This window comes from Ipomoea nil, unplaced genomic scaffold (assembly GCF_001879475.1).
Source record: "Ipomoea nil cultivar Tokyo-kokei standard unplaced genomic scaffold, Asagao_1.1 scaffold2537, whole genome shotgun sequence".
NCBI classification, from domain to species: domain Eukaryota; kingdom Viridiplantae; phylum Streptophyta; class Magnoliopsida; order Solanales; family Convolvulaceae; genus Ipomoea; species Ipomoea nil.
The window spans coordinates 986,109-1,003,384 of NW_017618965.1; the positions used below are offsets into that span (position 1 = coordinate 986,109).

Sequence of the window (17,276 nt, forward strand, 5' to 3'; positions counted from 1 at the left end):
TCCTCCGAGTATAGTGGTTTTGTCAAGTTTAGTCCTAAACTTTCAAATTGACCATCTGTGGTCCTTCGACTTTAAAATTTAACCATGTGTGGTCCAAGTTAACCACCCATGGTCCTTCAACTATTAAATTTTAACCAACCATGGTCCTTCCAAGAGGACCACGACTGGTTAAATTTCGAAACTTGAAGGACCATGGGTGGTTAACTTAGACCAAGAATGGTTATATTTGAAAGTCGAAGGACCACATATGGTCAATTTGAAAGTTTAGAACTAAACGTGGTAAAATCACTATACTCGGAGGACCTCAGATGGTATTAACTCTACACTTATTCATCAAACTACAATTAAAGATTATAAACAAACAAATATTTGAGTGAAACTCAGGAAACACATGTTTATGAGATTTATACGTGTTAGTTCACTTCTAGATTTTTTTTTTCCTGACATTCGTCGTTCGTCCTAATATTATTGTGACATAACCATTTTTAGTCATTTGTCAACAAAACTATTTAAATGACATTAAATATAATGATATTTCGATTTATTATGTTCTAAGTGTTAATTCCTTTTCATTTTTTGTCCTAAATTTATGTGTCATTCCACTTTTAGTTTTTTATTTTAATTTTTTTACTTTTTTTTTCAGAACATTCATATTGATCCATCCTAGCATTATTGTAACATGACCATTTTTTATCCTACGTCTTGTGTAAATGGCATTAAAAATAAATTTATTAACTACTCAAAATCCTCTTTTTTTTTTATGTTTTTTTTTTTATGTTTTTTTTTTTCCTTCTTGGTAATAGAACAATACAAAGGCTATACATTTTCAAAAAATCATATACACTGAACATACATTCATTGAATTATGAATTATTCATGATATCAATGAGTCTATGATTAGCGTAATTTTTTTTTTTTTTTTGAAGATGTAGAACATTTGTAATGTTCTATTACCAAGAAGAAAAATGAGGATTTTGAGTGGTTAATAACATCATTTTTAAAAATATAAATGCAGGAATATCTAAAAAAGGATCCTCCTCTCTCTCGCTACTTTTGCGAGCCGTCTAGGGTTTATTGTCTTTTCTTGACAAAACTGCCGTGTCTACGGCGTTTCAACGCGTAACACCGTCGATACTGTAGAAGCTACACGGCATGGAGACTAATGAAATTGCCCAGCAGTGCGCCAACCTCACGCTAGCCGATGTGGATGACGAGGATTTCACAGTTCATGTACCGACTGTTATAGCAGACCAGGCATAGGTCGATGACACTTTCTATGCGGTTGGTAGACTCGTAACTAATTGCACCATACGGTTTGCTTTCTTTCAAGATACCATGGCAGGTGTATGGCAGGCTGCTATGGGAGTTAACATGTGAGAGCTTCAGCCACGTAAGTATCGTTTCCGATTTTATCATGAGGGGGAATTGGATCGAATTTTGAGTTAGGGGCCATGGGCATACGAGCAGAGTCTGCTCATCATGAAGAAAGTGCCTCCGGGCGAAGACCCGGAAACAGTGCCGCTAACCCATGCAGAATTTTGGGTACAAATACACTCCTTATTAGTGGGTTTCCGTTCGGAGTCTATGATTGTGGCTATAGGCTCGTTTCTGGGGGAGGTTGTGAAAACAGATGAACGAAACTTCGATGGCTCAATGAGGGCCTTCTTTCGGGTTAGGGTCTCTTTGGATGTGCAGAAACCATTGAAGAAGCAGATGAAGTTGAAGCGGGATGCGGGTAGTTGGTCTGCGATTGATTTTCGGTATGAATGGCTATCGACCTTTTGTTTTTTGTGTGGCATGATTGGGCATGGGGATAAACACTGCAGGTTGGCGCTTCAGCGTGGTGATCCAATGGCGGAAAAACCGTATGGGGTTTGGTTGAGAGCCGGTTCGCGACGAGGGGTGCCAACACAAAACCAGTGTTGGATACCTCCCGAAGCTACTGCTGAGCTCAGGTTGTGGAAGTGTCCGGCCATGATGTGTGACTCGGCAGAGGTACCTGGTGGATGGAGCGGGCAGTCGGGGTCTGGTCCGGCTTCTCGGGGAGTGTCCAGTGGGAATGCGGAGGGAACCGGAGTGGTGATCCCTGGTGTTGTGGTGGGGGAGTCGAAGAAGAGAAGGTTAGATGAAGGGGAAAGTAGTGCAGCTGTAGGGAATGAACGCATGGAATGTGCATCAAGTCTGTCAAAAAATGGATTGGAGGCGGGTCTTGCGGCGCAGGCCCGCCAAGAATCATGAGTCTCATGTCTTGGAATTGCCGGGGGCTTGGCAACCTGACGGAAATTCAGGTGTTGGCGGACCTGGTTCGCACTAAGAGGCCGAGTGTGCTTTTTCTTATTGAGACATTTGTGGATAAGCACCGAATAGAGGATGCCTGGGTGTAGTTGGGTTTCGATTGTGCTTTTACGGTTGATGCTGTGGGACACAGGGGTGGCTTAGCTTTGCTATGGTCTAATAGTGTGGAGTTGAAACTATTTGGCTACTCCTTTAATCATGTGGACACGGAGGTGAGAATGGATGTGGGCAGTCCTTGTTGGCGGTTCACAGGTTATTATGGGTTCCCAGAGAGGCATTGCAGAAGGGAAGCATGGCAGTTGTTGCGTACCCTATCAGCACGATCTACTTTGCCATTGCTGGTTATGGGGGACTACAACGATCTAATGGATTAGTCCGAGAAGTTTGGGTGGGCACCCCATCCGGAGTGGCTCATCAATGGGTTTAAGGAGGCGATCGCAGATTGTGGCCTGCAGGATGTCCCGTTCAGTGGTCACCAGTTCACCTGGGTGAAGTCGCGTGGGACTAGCTGAATGATAGAGGAGAAGTTGGACCGGATTCTAGCGAGTGAGAGTTGGCTTAACTTGTTTGAGGGGGCACGGGCGCAGTCTTTGCCTACTCTGTATAGTGATCATCTACCTCTTGTTTTAACACCCGTAGCACTACCACGGGTGCGGAAGAGGGCTAGATTTTGTTTTGATAATATGTGGTTAAGGGAGGAGGCTTGCAGGGAAATTGTCGCACATAGTTGGAACCGGACAGTGGGCCTGGACACGTTGGACAGAGTGGAGGTATGTGCTCGTGATATTTCGCGATGGGGGCATAGTTATAATAAAGATTTTCAACGAAAAATTGAGCATAATAAGCGTCGGTTGGAAGGGTTGTTAACTCGCCGGGATGAGCCAGGTATGCGGGAGTATGCCACAGTGGAAAAAGGAGTTGCTGTTTTTACTTGAGCAACAACACATATACTGGAGACAGTGGGCCAAAGAGCATTGGTACCAAGGCGGGGACACTAACAGTAAGTTCTTTCACAATTTGGTGAAAGCGAGAAGGAGGAGGAATAATATCAAGAGGCTTCGGGATGAGAATGGAGACTGGGTTCAGGAGGAATCAGGTTTGGATACTGTAATGTTGAGCTATTTTAATAACCTGTTTGCGCCGGACTATGGGGATATGCAGGAGGTGGTTGAAGCAATTAGTGAAAAGGTTACTGAGCGTGATAACGCGTGGCTGTTACGGCCACTGAGCATGGAGGAGGTGCGTGTGGCAGTCTTTCAGATGCATCCGGATATGTCCCCAGGACCAGACGGATTTGGACCAGGGTTCTTTCAGTATTTCTGGGACATTATAGGAGGGGAAGTTACTGGTTTTTGCAGGAATTTCCTGGAATTAGCCACGTTACCACATAAGGAAAATGATACTGTAATTGTGTTGATCCCTAAGAAGGCTAATCCGGAGTCAATGATGGACTTACGTCCAATTGCGTTGTGTAATGTCGTGTACAAAATTGCGGCGAAGGTGTGTGCTAACCGCTTAAAGTCCCTCCTGCAGAATCTAATATCACATGCGCAGAGTGCTTTCATTCCAGGACGGTTGATCACGGACAACATCATGTTGGCTGCTGAAGTGCACCATCATTTGAAGCGTAAGACCAAGGGTCGTAAGGGGCTAGTGGCTTTGAAGCTTGATATGTCAAAAACCTATGACCGGGTAGAGTGGCAGTTTCTACAGGCGGTCATGCTTAAGATGGGGTTCAGTAGCCGGTGGGTTGAGATTATGCTAGAAACAGTCACATCGGTACACAATCACATTCTGCATGACCAATGACAGGTGGGGCCGATTATCCCGGGTAGGGGACTCCGTCAAGGAGATCCGCTATCCCCCTACTTGTTCTTATTTGTAGTGGAGGGGTTGAGTGCCTTGATAGAGAGGAAGATGTCCGCAGGACTTTTGCATGGGGTAAGTGTTGCAAGGGGAACACCAAACTATTTCTCATCTGCTTTTTGCCGATGATTGCTTCCTGTTTCATCGGGCAGACGTGGAAGAGAGTATACAAATGAGGTATGTGTTGGATACTTATGCCAAGGATTCTGGCCAACATATTAATTATGATAAGTCAGCTATCTGTTTTAGTGCGAATGTGCCGCAAAATGTGCGAGATGAAGTTTTGGATATCCTGGGTGTGGAGGAAGGGAATACTAGTGGGAGGTACCTGGGTTTTCCATCGCTGGTAGGCAAAAGGAAGAAGGCCATCCTGGGCTTTCTGAATGAACGGATTTTGGCACGGATTCGTTCTTGGATTTCTAAGTACCTGTCTAGGGCGGGACGGGAAGTACTTCTTAAGAATGTGATATAGGCGATGCCGGCTTATGCTATGACAGTATTCTTGTTACCCCTTGGTCTTTGTCGTGACATACAGAACATTATGAACCAATATTGGTGGACAGGCAGTGTTGGGGATGGTCGTGGGATTAAATGGCGCACCTGGGAAGGCTTGTGTAAACCAAAGGCTGTTGGTGGGATGGGTTTTCGTCGTCTTCATGAGATGAATAAGGCTCTTCTCGGGAAGCAGGCCTAGAGGCTAATCACTAGGCCAACGAGTCTGGTTGCTCGGGTGTTTAAGGCACGGTACTACCCACATTGTGATTATTTTGAAGCAACAGAAGGGAATAACCCTTCTTATATTTGGAGGGGTATGTTTGAGGTTAAGAGTTGTCTGATCAACGGATGTAGGAGGGCGGTTGGAGATGGGAAGGACATTGTTATTGGCTCGGATCCTTGGTTGCCAGTTGATGAAAATCCGTATGTGGAATCGGACTTGCATCAGTCAGTGTATGGAGCCCCGGTAGCATCACTTATGAACATGCAAGGTACTGGTTGGGATGTGGGTTGTGTAAATGACATCTTTAATACACGCGATGCTAATTTGATTTTGAATATTCCTCTCAGCATACGTAAGCCTCGGGATCAGTGGGTATGGCATTGGGATCAGAAGGGAGCTTATACGGTTAAGTCCTGTTATAAGCAACTTACTATGGCAGCTGCGGATGACCACCCGTGGTCGAAAGTATGGGGACTGCATATCCCGCCTAAGGTGAAGAATTTTAGCTGGTAGTTGGCGTCATTTTTTTTGCGAACACGTGATAATCTGTTGTCTAAGAATGTTGCATGCTCTTTGAATTGTCATATGTGCAGGGGTGCTGAAGAGACTGGTCTTCATCTGTTTGCTTTTTGCTCTGAAGTAGCGCGCTTTTGGAGTAGAATGGGAATGCCGCATGTCAGTGCCTATATAGGTAAGCTTGTGGATGATTGGTTCTTTTGGGTTTTGAATTCAGTAAATGCTGATCAGTTGCCTAACTTTATAATGGTAGTGTGGGGTATCTAGTGTAGTAGAAATGACAGCGTGTGGAAGGGGGTGGTTATTGATCTGAACACAGTGGTTCAAAGGGCTTTGCTTTTTCTGGATAATTGGAGGAGCGCGAATGAGCCGGTTACTTGCCAACCAGCTCTCACACATGTAGAAACATGGACCAGGCCTACTCCTGGCAGACTCAAACTAAACACAGATGCCGTCCTAAGAGAAGGTAGTGGAATGATGGGTTTTGGCTGGGTTTTGCGGGATGATGTTGGGAATTTTCTGGCCGCCAAGAACATGTTAACGCCTGGGGTATATATGGTGAAAGAAGCTGAAATTTTGTGCATTCGAGAGGCTTTGAGTTGGCTGAAGAATACAGGTATGGGTACCGTGGATGTTGAAATGGATTGTCAAGTTGTTTATAATGCTATTAGAGCGCCATCTTTTAATTCAGCTTTTGGTTTCTTAGTTGATGATGTTAGGAATTTAGCAATGGATATTGATGATGTTAAATTCTGTTATGTTAGGCGATCTGCGAATTGTGCCGCCCACTCTGTTGCTGGGGAGGCCTTTTCTGTGTCAGGTTGCGGGGAGTGGCTAGATACTCCTCCATCTTTCCTTGTAAACATTCTTACTCATGATTCAAAGAATTAATCTTTCTTCTTAAAAAAATAACATCATTTTAATGTCATTTAAAGATATTTATTGGCGTAGGACATAAAAAGATCATCACACAATAATGCTAGGACCAATGAGGATGTTCTGAAAAAAAAAATACTCAAAGTGAAATGATAAATAAATCTAGAACCAAAAAAAAAAAAAAGAAAAAAAAAGGAAAAGGAATTCAAACTTAGAATTGAATAGACCGAAATGTATTTGACACCATTTAAACGGTTTTGTTGATAAAGGACAAAAAATGATCATGCTACAAACCCACAATAATACTAGGAGCAAAGTGTGATGTTTTAAAAATAAAGATTAAAAGTTGACAAACACCTATAAATCTAGGACAAAAAAATAAAATTAACTTTGTTTATGATTATAGTAATGAAGAATTTGAGTTTTAGGTGGAGTATGAATAAAATTTTATTTGAATACAACGTAAAGCTATATATCTAAACTAATAGAGGTGAAAGTCGGAAAGAATGACCAGGGATCGAGTTTCACCAGCGGCAGTGTGGGAGCAATCTCTCAAAGTGAGGGGGCTCCTTGTGCACACTAAGTAAAGGTCTAGCCTCTGCGGTTCATGTTCAGTTGAGTTACCATGATTTACATCCTTCCAGATACTCTGTCGGGCCAGGGTGTGGGGGGCCCTTAATTAGGGTTGGGGTTCAGCCTTTTGGTAAGAACTAATAATTGCCAATTACCATGTAGTGTGATGGGCACTTTTATTATCATTACAATAGGTGGTCACATGATCAAACTTCAATGGTGGGCTGAAAAAAAAGAAAAAATATAGAATAGATATTACCTTGTAAAAATGAAGTGTTTAAAAAAAAAACTAATAACTAATCGGATTTACTTGAAATACAATGCTAAATGTACTCAAAGAGAATATTACTAACATCACTTTGCCGACATTGATTCGCTGTCTGGGGAAAGAAAAGAAAAAAAATGTGGCCATTCCTTAATCCTTACCAATCACATTAGAGTAAAATGAGAGTACAATAGTATATAATTTAATACGAGGTAAAACGTTCATAAATGTGTAATTATTGTGCAACGGTAGCATATGTGTGGATTATTGAATTAAACATATTCTTTTTATTATCTTTTTAAAACTAAACATATTCTTTTTATCATTAATCATCCAATAAAAAAATATGTTTAATTTAAAAAGATAATAAAAGAAATATGTTCAATTTACTAATCCCACGAGATAATTTGTTGAGGAAGGGACCAACCTGCTAATTAGTACAATTGAATATACGAGATAATTTGTTGAGGAGGGGACCAACCTGCTAATTAGTACAATTGAACATATATATATATATATATATATATATATATATATATATATATATATATATATATATATATATATATATATATATATTAGGTTACTTGAGAGATCTAATTGCACATAATTTGAGTAGTTTAATTACCTGATTGCATTTTCATGTTCCGTTGGATGACCAATTTAAACATTTTTTTTTTCAATGCAAATAACGCTCATCTTTATATACTTTTGTGAGTACAAGTACTATTTTTGAGGTTGAACCGCAAGGTGACACTCGATCATTATTGTGTGGACCATAATATTAAATAATTTACATTCAGTACATAAATAATGTACTTTTAGTATATAAAAATGTACATTGTATTTAAAAAAAATATATTATTTTATATAATATACATTCAGTACACGGATAATGTAATTTTAATATATGAAAAATGTATTTTTTTTAATATTGTTCACAAAACACTGTGTGGATCATGATCCACACAATAATTTGCCGGTGACACAGCTAGTGAGCTGTTACGGGCCCAATCCACACGAGGACATTATAGATGGGTAGGCCCGACCCGGACAGTTGTTTCTTTGCTTTAGGGAGTTTGACAGCACTGGTGGACATGTCTCTTTCCTCCTTTGCTTTCTGTGTCTTGTCTGCTTTCATAGTAATTCAATCCCATTTAAGGTGTTTGTTGGGTATGCTTCTATGTCTATGGCTCTATGCCCATGGCTACACCATATGACAAACATACACAAATTGTACCCATCCATTTAGTCCCATCTTAACAACCACTACTGCATTATTCACCGATTTAATTGGCTGCTTGATATATATCCATATTATATTATATGAGTAAATACCACCTATGGTCCCTCGAGTTTGGTGGCATCGCCATCAATGGTCCCTAACTTCCGTAACGGAAGGACGCTAGAAGGTAACTTTTGACAACTCGGAGAATGACGGATGGTAATTACGGAAGTTAGGGACCATTGATGGTGATGCCACCAAACTCGAAGGACCATAGGTGGTATTTACTCTATATTATATTCTTAATTTGAGCTAGGTTTAACGTTACAAGTAGGAGCAATATAATTTTTATTTTGAGATTTGATAATTGTTGTTGCTAAAATGATTATTTTCCATTTAGTTCTCATCATTAAAAAAAGTTTATTAAAATACTCTCAAATGCAATAATGCAAAATTTGGTAAAATAATTTACACAAATTCAAAGTATTTCGAATTAAAGAGTGAAATATTTTTAAAATTAAGGACTAAAAGTGATAAAAAGTACTCCATCTATTCTTTTTTGTCAGTTCCGTTTACAATTCATTGGTCAAATCAACTCTTTCTTCATAGCCTATTTTCTTTTGTAATTTTAATTATTTTTAAATTTATTTTTTTTTGTTTAATAATACATTTAATGTAATTTTTAAATATATAAATTTTATATACTAATACTAAATTTAACATTATAAAAAATTAAATCAAAATTAATTCAATCAAGCATCATTTACCGACCATACAAGTAAATTGGGACGAAGGGAGTAAATATCAATGATAATAAGTGGAAAGAGTTTTTGTCACTTTTGAACCCACAAGTTTTGTGGCATTCCCATTATTAGTGTACAATTATAAAAATTGTCTATATAGTAGACAATTTTTTTTTCCACTTTTGATCATTTTTGTGAAGGAGTTTTAGAGTCTGTTTTGAAATGCAGAAAATATTTTATTCGAAAATGATTTAATTTCTTGAAAACGAATCCACTACAAGAATAAAGATATTTAGTGACAAATCTTTTGTGACACTTTGTAATTTAGTCATAAATAATATTCTTTTTGTGACCAAAAAAATAATTCGACACTATTGTATGGTGTAATTGTGATAACTTTTTTTTGGTCACATATAATATGGTAATTGTGACAAGTATTTGTTATGAATAAGTTTTCACTATTATTAGAACTAGTATTTGTCCCGTGCGATGCACGAAAAATATGTTATAAAAATATACACTATATAAGATTTATTCATATATAAAATTTTTGTTATTTAATAATTATTATGTGTGAATTCCTATGATAAAATTATGAACATAAATATATTTGCAATTAAAATAATATTTAAGGTGGGTGATTACTACAAATCTTAAACTATATTAAAAATTTAGTACATAGTATTTAATATTATACATTTTTAAGAACTTAGTAAACTACAATAGTAATTGAATTACAATTTTAGAGTCACCACGGATCAAATTTTTTAGACCTTTTAGATTTCTAACTCTAGATGTAGCAACATACAATTGACCTTTAAAGACCAAAATCACAATCTTAGTTAGAACATTGATTTTTTTTTTTCTTCCAAATACTATCAATTAAGTGTGTAATCAATAAAAGATGAGAACTAATAATTCGGGAATATAATCTTAATGTTACTAAGCCTACTTCACGTCAATTAAGTTGGAGAGTGTTGTTGGATAGTATCCGATGAATCCACGAATAACGCATCTTTGTCTCCGTAGTCCTCAATATGCACATCAACAATCTTAAATATTAAGCCACATAGCTATGCTATATATTAATTTCAAACTTATGGACTTTGGGGTTGCATGCATGCTTCTTAAAGCCATATGGTCTTGTGAAAATTAAATGCAACATTTAATTTTCACATCTTAATATAAAGCCATATGGTCTTGTGAAAATTAAATGCAACATTTAATTTTCACATCTTAAAGTAATTTTCACATCTTAAAGTCCATTTAATTTTCACAAGACTTTCACATCTTAAAGCCATATGGTCTTGTGAAAAATAAATGCAACATTCAATTTTCACAAGACCATATAGCTTTATTATATATAGGATAATAGTGTCGTAACATGTGTTGTCACTAAATGTATGTTTATTTTGGCGGCATTATAATTAAGGCGGGAACGAATGTAATTGTGAGAAAATATAATGTTGACACAAATTTTTGTACTTTTTGTGACAAATAGTTGTTGGTCACTCTTGTTGATAAAATTCGTGACAACATTTTCTGTCAATAAAAATACAATTGGTTAGTACCATTAGAAATGAGAAACAATTGTGATAAAAAAATAATGTTGTCACTAATATTGTCATTTTTTGTGATGAAATTGTTACAAATATTTGAGATGCTCTATAATTCCGTAACAGAATTATGTTGATTTTTTTTTGTCACAAATTTATGATAATTGTGACGAGTAATTAGTTGTTTGAATGACTTCGTCACTACTATAGTTAAATAGATGGATATTGTGTGAAATGAATGTAATTGTGAAAATACATTTTATAATCACTCGTTTTCAAACGTTCTTATGTGACAGATAAGTTCACTATCACTTATTTTACTAATTTGCCATATCAATTTCTTTTTTTTTTTTTTTTTTTTTTTTTGGAAATAAACATGTATATGTTTAGTACCAACCATATATTTCAAAATGATTTATTAAAATTAACCATTCAAACTCAAAATATAAAAAGTAAGAAATTCAAAAGTTATAATACAAAGTTATATAGTACTCAATCATCATCATCATCATCATCACCACCACCTTCCTCATCTTCCGCCGTTGGAATCTCATCATCATCATTAATAAAAGCATCTCCATCACTATTAGTTTCATCTTCTTCGATACTCATTGTATGAACATTTGATGAGTTTACTTCAATAGTTGCAATATCCAAATCAGCCTATGCAATACCATATCATTATTATCTTCCAAATTAGAATCTTGAATGGTAAAGCCGAAATTTTCATTTTCCTGACATGGTTCATCTCCTACATCATCATCAGGGAGATCATAGAAATCACGGGGCTTTCTCTTGATAACAACTTGCCAATTAGGATCCTTAATATCGCTTACATAGTAAACCTGCTCAGCTTGAGAAGCTAAAACATATGGACATAGAACATCTCTCCCTTTATCAAGATTTTTATATGCAAATTCAAGAAAGTCCTTAACTCCTTTTCATACTGTGGCAATGATCTATCAAAAATTTCCATCCAAGTTTTATCAATAGCCATTATCCTAAAACAAAAATATAAAAAAATATCAAAAACCTATTATAATAAATAAATAATAAATAACAAACCATGAATATACTCAAAACATTCTGCTTTGTTGACCAAACCAAAATGTTGAGAAGCTAAACACGCCAACTCTCATTAAAGTCAACCTGCAAGATATGTGCGATTAAACACTCCAACACTCATTGAAGTCAACCTCTAATAGCAACGTAGCAACGTTTGAGAATTTGTTGGATCTCAGCGTTGCACTATGCTTACTTACAAAGGGGTCACCCACCCCGGGATCGCAAAGTTCTATGGTACTTGGTTGTCATATCCTACTTAAAACCAATTGGTGATAAGTAGGTGGACATTAACCATTTAACCACATCCCTCCATGGTAAGCCACAACGCCACATCTCGAATCGAGCAGGGGCTGAACTCGGCCAACCCGGCTGACGCCCAACAATCCCCCTCCCAGCACTTGTCGCAATCTTTGAACACCAAGCCCAGTTACACAGCATGCCTGACTCGGTCCTTAGCCTATGTGTGACACCCCAAAAATCCAAATTCAATTAATGGATTAATTGAATAATTAATCCTATTTCAATTGAGGAATTAATTCCTAAAATCCTGAAATTCAATACTTGAGGACTAGTATTTGACTAGTCAACTCCAAAGTCAAAGTTGTACCTTGAGCTTTGAAGGGAGTTCCCTTGTTCCTTACATTTCCTAATGTTAGTAAGGGCATTCTTGACCTTACACATTGTGTTAGTATTGTAACCTAACTTAGTAGACATCTTCATTCTATCCCTTACACTTTCTAAAAATCTAGCTCTACCTTCTCTCTAAAAAGGTGAGTAGCGTTTCTTCCAAGCCAAGTTGAGACCTTGCCAAGACTTCAAGAGTTGCTTCCAAGATTCAACCTTTCACCTATTTGGGCATCTAGGAGGGTAAGATCTAAGTCCATCTTGTGTTTTTGGTTTCATCTTAGGTGTCTTTTCTTAAAGGTAGGATCTTTATGATCTTTTGGTTTGTTCTTGAAGTGGGTTTGGAAGGTGAGCCTTGAGAAGGGCTTGTTAAGGTGTAAAGTGAAGTCTTTTAGTCTACAAGAGGTAACACATGCTCTACAAAACCTATTTTTCTTACCTATATGTGATTTCTTGGATTTTACATGTGTTTTGCTATGAAATGTGAGTGTTGATGCATGATCTTGTGAAAATGCATATCTAGAGCTTGTGTTTAGGGTTATTTTGTCCCATTGCTTGGTATTTCCTTTGATTCAAGTCATTTTGTTGTGTTTGATGAGATTTGGCATGTTTTGGACTTGAATTTGAGTTGGAGATGAAAAATCCGCGAAGTGCATTGTTGTGGTACAGGACATGTACCCGCGGGCGGAACGGCGGGTGGGGCACCACCCGTCGCCCCACTCGCGGGTACGGGCCTTGTGGGAATGTGTTCCCTGGAATGCACCTTTGCATATTTCCTTAAGCATAAGGTCAAGTTCAACTTACCCGCCCTTATGTTGGAACACAAGGAATTCTGTAAATCTAGCAACTGGCTCAGCTTACCGTATGGGATGATCCTAAGTTGGATCATAGAAAGAAAGGGAGTGGACCTAAGCCGGACTGAAGCCAGACCCATGAGTGGAATGGTTTTCAATGCCCAAAACCTCTGCCGCAATGACATCTACCATGTCGGAGAGGGACAGTACATCACCTTCGAGGTGGTTTGCCTGAAATCCCCGGAAGAACGAAGAGTGTTGGTTGATCAGTTGGAGATCTCAAACAAGAAAATGAGACGAGCAATGCAAGAAAGTGAAGAACAGGAGGAGCATGAAGAAGAAAGCGAGCCTAGCCAGCCTGAACCCGTACAAAGAATGGGAAACGTAGAAGCCCAGGACGAAAGGTCCACCAATGAACGCATTGTGACACCCCGTAATCCAAATCCAATTAAGAGATTAATTAAGTAATTAATCCTAATCAAATTAGTAATTTTAATTCCTTAATTTCCTGAAAATTCAATAGTCGGGGACTAGTAATTGATTAGTCAACCCAAAGTCAAGTGTTGTGCCTAAAGCTTTGTGAATAGTTCCCATGTTCCCTTACATTTTTCATCTTAGTAAGGGTAAAGAAGACATTTTCCTTGTAATGGTATTCCAAGCTAACCTAAGAGACACATTTCATTTCTTCCCAAACACTCTCCAAAATCATAAGCTCTTCCTTCTCTCTAAAAAGCTAGTTAGCTTTCTCTCCAAGCTAAATCTAGGGCTATCAAAATCTTCCAAGTTTGTCTCTAAGATTCCACCTTTCCAATTCTTGAGCATCTAGGAGGGTAAGATCTAAGCTCCTTTTGTGTTTTTAGTGTTTTCTAAGGTATCTTTTTCTAAAGGTGAAATATTTATGATCTTTTGGTGTGTTTTTGAAGTGCGTGTGGAGATGGGACTTTGTTAGGAGCTTTGTGAAGTGTTTAAAGTGAAAGTTGAGTCTTCAAGAGGTAACCCATGCTCTACAAAATCTATTTTGCTTACCTATATGATGATTATTTGATTCTACATGTGATTTTGCTATGAAATGTGAGTGTTGATGCATTGTCTTGTGAAAATGCATATCTAGAGCTTGTTATTAGGGTTCATGTATGCCATTGCTTGGCTATTCCTTTGATTCAAGTCAATTTGTTGTATTTGGTGAGATTTTGCATGTTTTGGACTTGAATTTGAGCTTGGAGTTGAAAATCCCCGAAGGGATTATTTTGGTACAGATGATGTACCCGAGGGCGAAACGGCGGGTAATGCACCACCCGCCGCCCCACCCGCAGGGTACACACTCGTGGGAAAATGGTTCCCGCTGGTGGAACCACGGGTGGTGGTCCACCCGTGGCCCCACCCGCGGGGTACGTTATGTGGTTGGTTGGGGATTTGTTCCCCGTGATTCTTTTGACTCGTTATTTGGTCTTCCGACTTCCCGATGTTCTTTTGTGGAACTATTTGAGTGTCTTTTTGATGTTTCGTATGTCTAGAACTATATGGTAGGATTCCATGTAGGTTTTGGTGTCTTGAATCATGCTAAGTGTTCAGCCTTGTGATTCGTTGAACCGTGATGAGTCTTGTGTGTTCTTCGGAACTATGTTTGGTTTTCCCGTTTGATAAGCATGCTAGTTCGGTGTTTAAATGCTAGCGTGTGAGTTGTTTGTCCTTTCCTATCGTGGATGATGACTTGTGTTAATCATCGTTGGAGTCGGATTGTGATCCTTTCCTTGTTGAGTATGGTTTCATATCTTCGTTGTGATCCGTTGATTGATTCCTATTGTGGTGTGGTGTGTGTGGCTGTACCTGGATTGCACGATTAATGGTATGGGACATTAGTCACCAAGGTACGACAGTGGTCCTCGTGGTGGCCATGACACGATTATGGAGTTTGTGACCTTTGTGTAAGGTTCACGTATTTGTTTTGGGGTAACTTGTGTTACCAAGGCATGTGTTTCCATGTGTGATCGGTACCCTCGTGTACTATGAAATCGGTGGTTTTGTTGGAGGGTTGTTGGAGGGGGGGCGACGGTCCCTGGGGGAATAAGGTTGGACTTGGTGTACAGGGGTCCTGGAGGTAAAGGTTGGAACTAGATATAAGGTTGGGGGTAGCAATAAGGTTAGAACCGGGCATAAGGAAGGCATATCAATTCATGATGGGTGATGTCACGAAGGCATGTGTTGCCATTGTTGTGTATTTCTCTATTTGTGACATGTGTTGTCACAAAGGCATGTGTTGCCAATGTGTGTGTCCTTATTCTCTTGAATTATGCATGTCGGGTGTTATTCTACTAAGAGATGGTAGAATACACCTTGAGCCATTCTTATGAGTCGTTATTGCTTCTTGTTGTATTGGGATGTTTTCCCGTATCTTTGTTTTGAGTGAATAGAGTCTTGTGTTTGACTTCTACTCTTGGATTTGAACTTATATATACTATATCCCGTTTCGCAAATGATTTTGTATATATAAACTATCTACATATGATATTTCACATGTATTGGTGGGTTACCAGCATCACTCGCTGACCGGGCGTCGTCCCATATATTCATGTGTTTCTTTCAGGTGCTGAGTAGACGAGAGCGCGGTCTAGAGACAGATAGTGTAGATTCCCTTGAACCTTGTGATGGTTTTGGCCTGTGTGCCGTTGTTAGACTTTAGACTTTTGTTGTTGACCTTATTCTTGAATAGACAAATTATGTTGCAGATGTTTTCGCCTATGCATTCACCGTTGTGTGGACGTGGCATAACACTCTACGTTTTCCATCTATTTCATGTTTAAGTCTTCTGATGTGTATGCTTTTATGGTTAGATTATCTACATGATTAAGCTTTAAATTAGTATGGAAATCGGGGGTGTTACAGTTGGTATCAAAGCCTAGGTTTGAGCCTAGGATGTTAGAGTCTAGACTTCTAAGTGGCTAAGTGTGGTTTGAGACCTTAAGGTAACCATAAGAATCTAAGTGTTTAGGCTTAGGATTCTTAGGATGCGCGGTGAGCTGAGTGTTGTTTATAGTTGTTTGCTTGCTTGTTGTTTTGTTGGTAACAGTGTTGCGATGCCTCCCCGTCAGCGTGCACGTACACCGGAGACCCCGACGAACGAACAGCTTGCCCAGAACCTACACCAGCTGACGCAGACTATGGACACCCTTAGTGAGGCCTTGTTGCACAACAACCATCCCGTGCCACCTCCGCAGCCTGCCGGGCATAGGGATATAGGGCGTCTTGTGTCGAGCCATAGACCTCCGACGTTCGCGGGCGAGGAAGACCCCGTTGTTCTCGAAGAGTGGGTAAGGACGTTTGGTAAGATCTTTTCGGTTGTTGGATGCCCAGAGGAGCGAAGAGTAGAGCTTGCGACGTTCTACTTCAGCCACGAGGCCGACTTGTGGTGGGTGCACGAGAGCCCAGCTTGCCTTGAGGAGCCTGGCTTTGATTGGTTTTCCCTGAAGGATCGGATGCGTGAGAGGTTTTATCCGGCATATGTGCGAGCCGTGATGTACGAGGAATTCCTTCATCTTCAACAAGGATCTTCATCGGTGGTTGAGTACCACAAGAAGTTTCTTGAGCTCGCCAAAGTTGAGAAGTTCGTAGCTGGTTTGAACTACGGGGCACGAAAGGCCCTAACCGTGAGTAGTCCGAGCTCCTTGAAGGAAGCATACCTGAGTGCTGCGGATTTGTATCGTGTTCAGCAGCTGCAGCGAGGGTCTTATGAGCTTGCAAGAAAGAGGACCGAGAGTGGAGGTTCTTCCAACTTCAAGAGGCCCAAGCCGAGCTTCCAAGCCAAGAATACATTGCCTCCAACCCAAGGATCAAATAAAGTGGAGCATGGAAATCAAGTCAAGACGTTTGCTTGCCGTATATTTGGGAAGGTGCATGCAGGACAGAGTTGCAATGGCTTCGTGTCAAGATGTTTCCGTTGTGGAGAGAAGGGACACAAGATCGCCGAGTGCCCTCAGCAAGTCAATCAAAGGGCGGTGCCCAGGATCCGGAGGAGCAGCATGAAAGGTAGCTCGAGTCGTGGAGCATCCGGGGCCAGACCGTTGAGAAGAGTCTTCTTGATGGGGCGTTCGCAGGCGGAGGCCGAGGGCTTAGTTGAGGAGGAGTTAGCAGGTAACCCTTTCCTAGCCTACCCTTGTCTTTAG

At 39.5% G+C, this 17,276-nt stretch overlaps 1 protein-coding gene across 1 annotated transcript; it reads left to right on the forward strand.

The window, feature by feature from the left end:
• Nucleotides 1–16,190: 16,190 nt before the first annotated feature.
• Nucleotides 16,191–17,276, forward strand: LOC109153770. Its single transcript, XM_019301634.1, has one exon. The coding sequence runs from the start codon at nucleotides 16,191–16,193 to the stop codon at nucleotides 17,274–17,276; it is 1,086 nt and encodes a 361-aa protein (XP_019157179.1).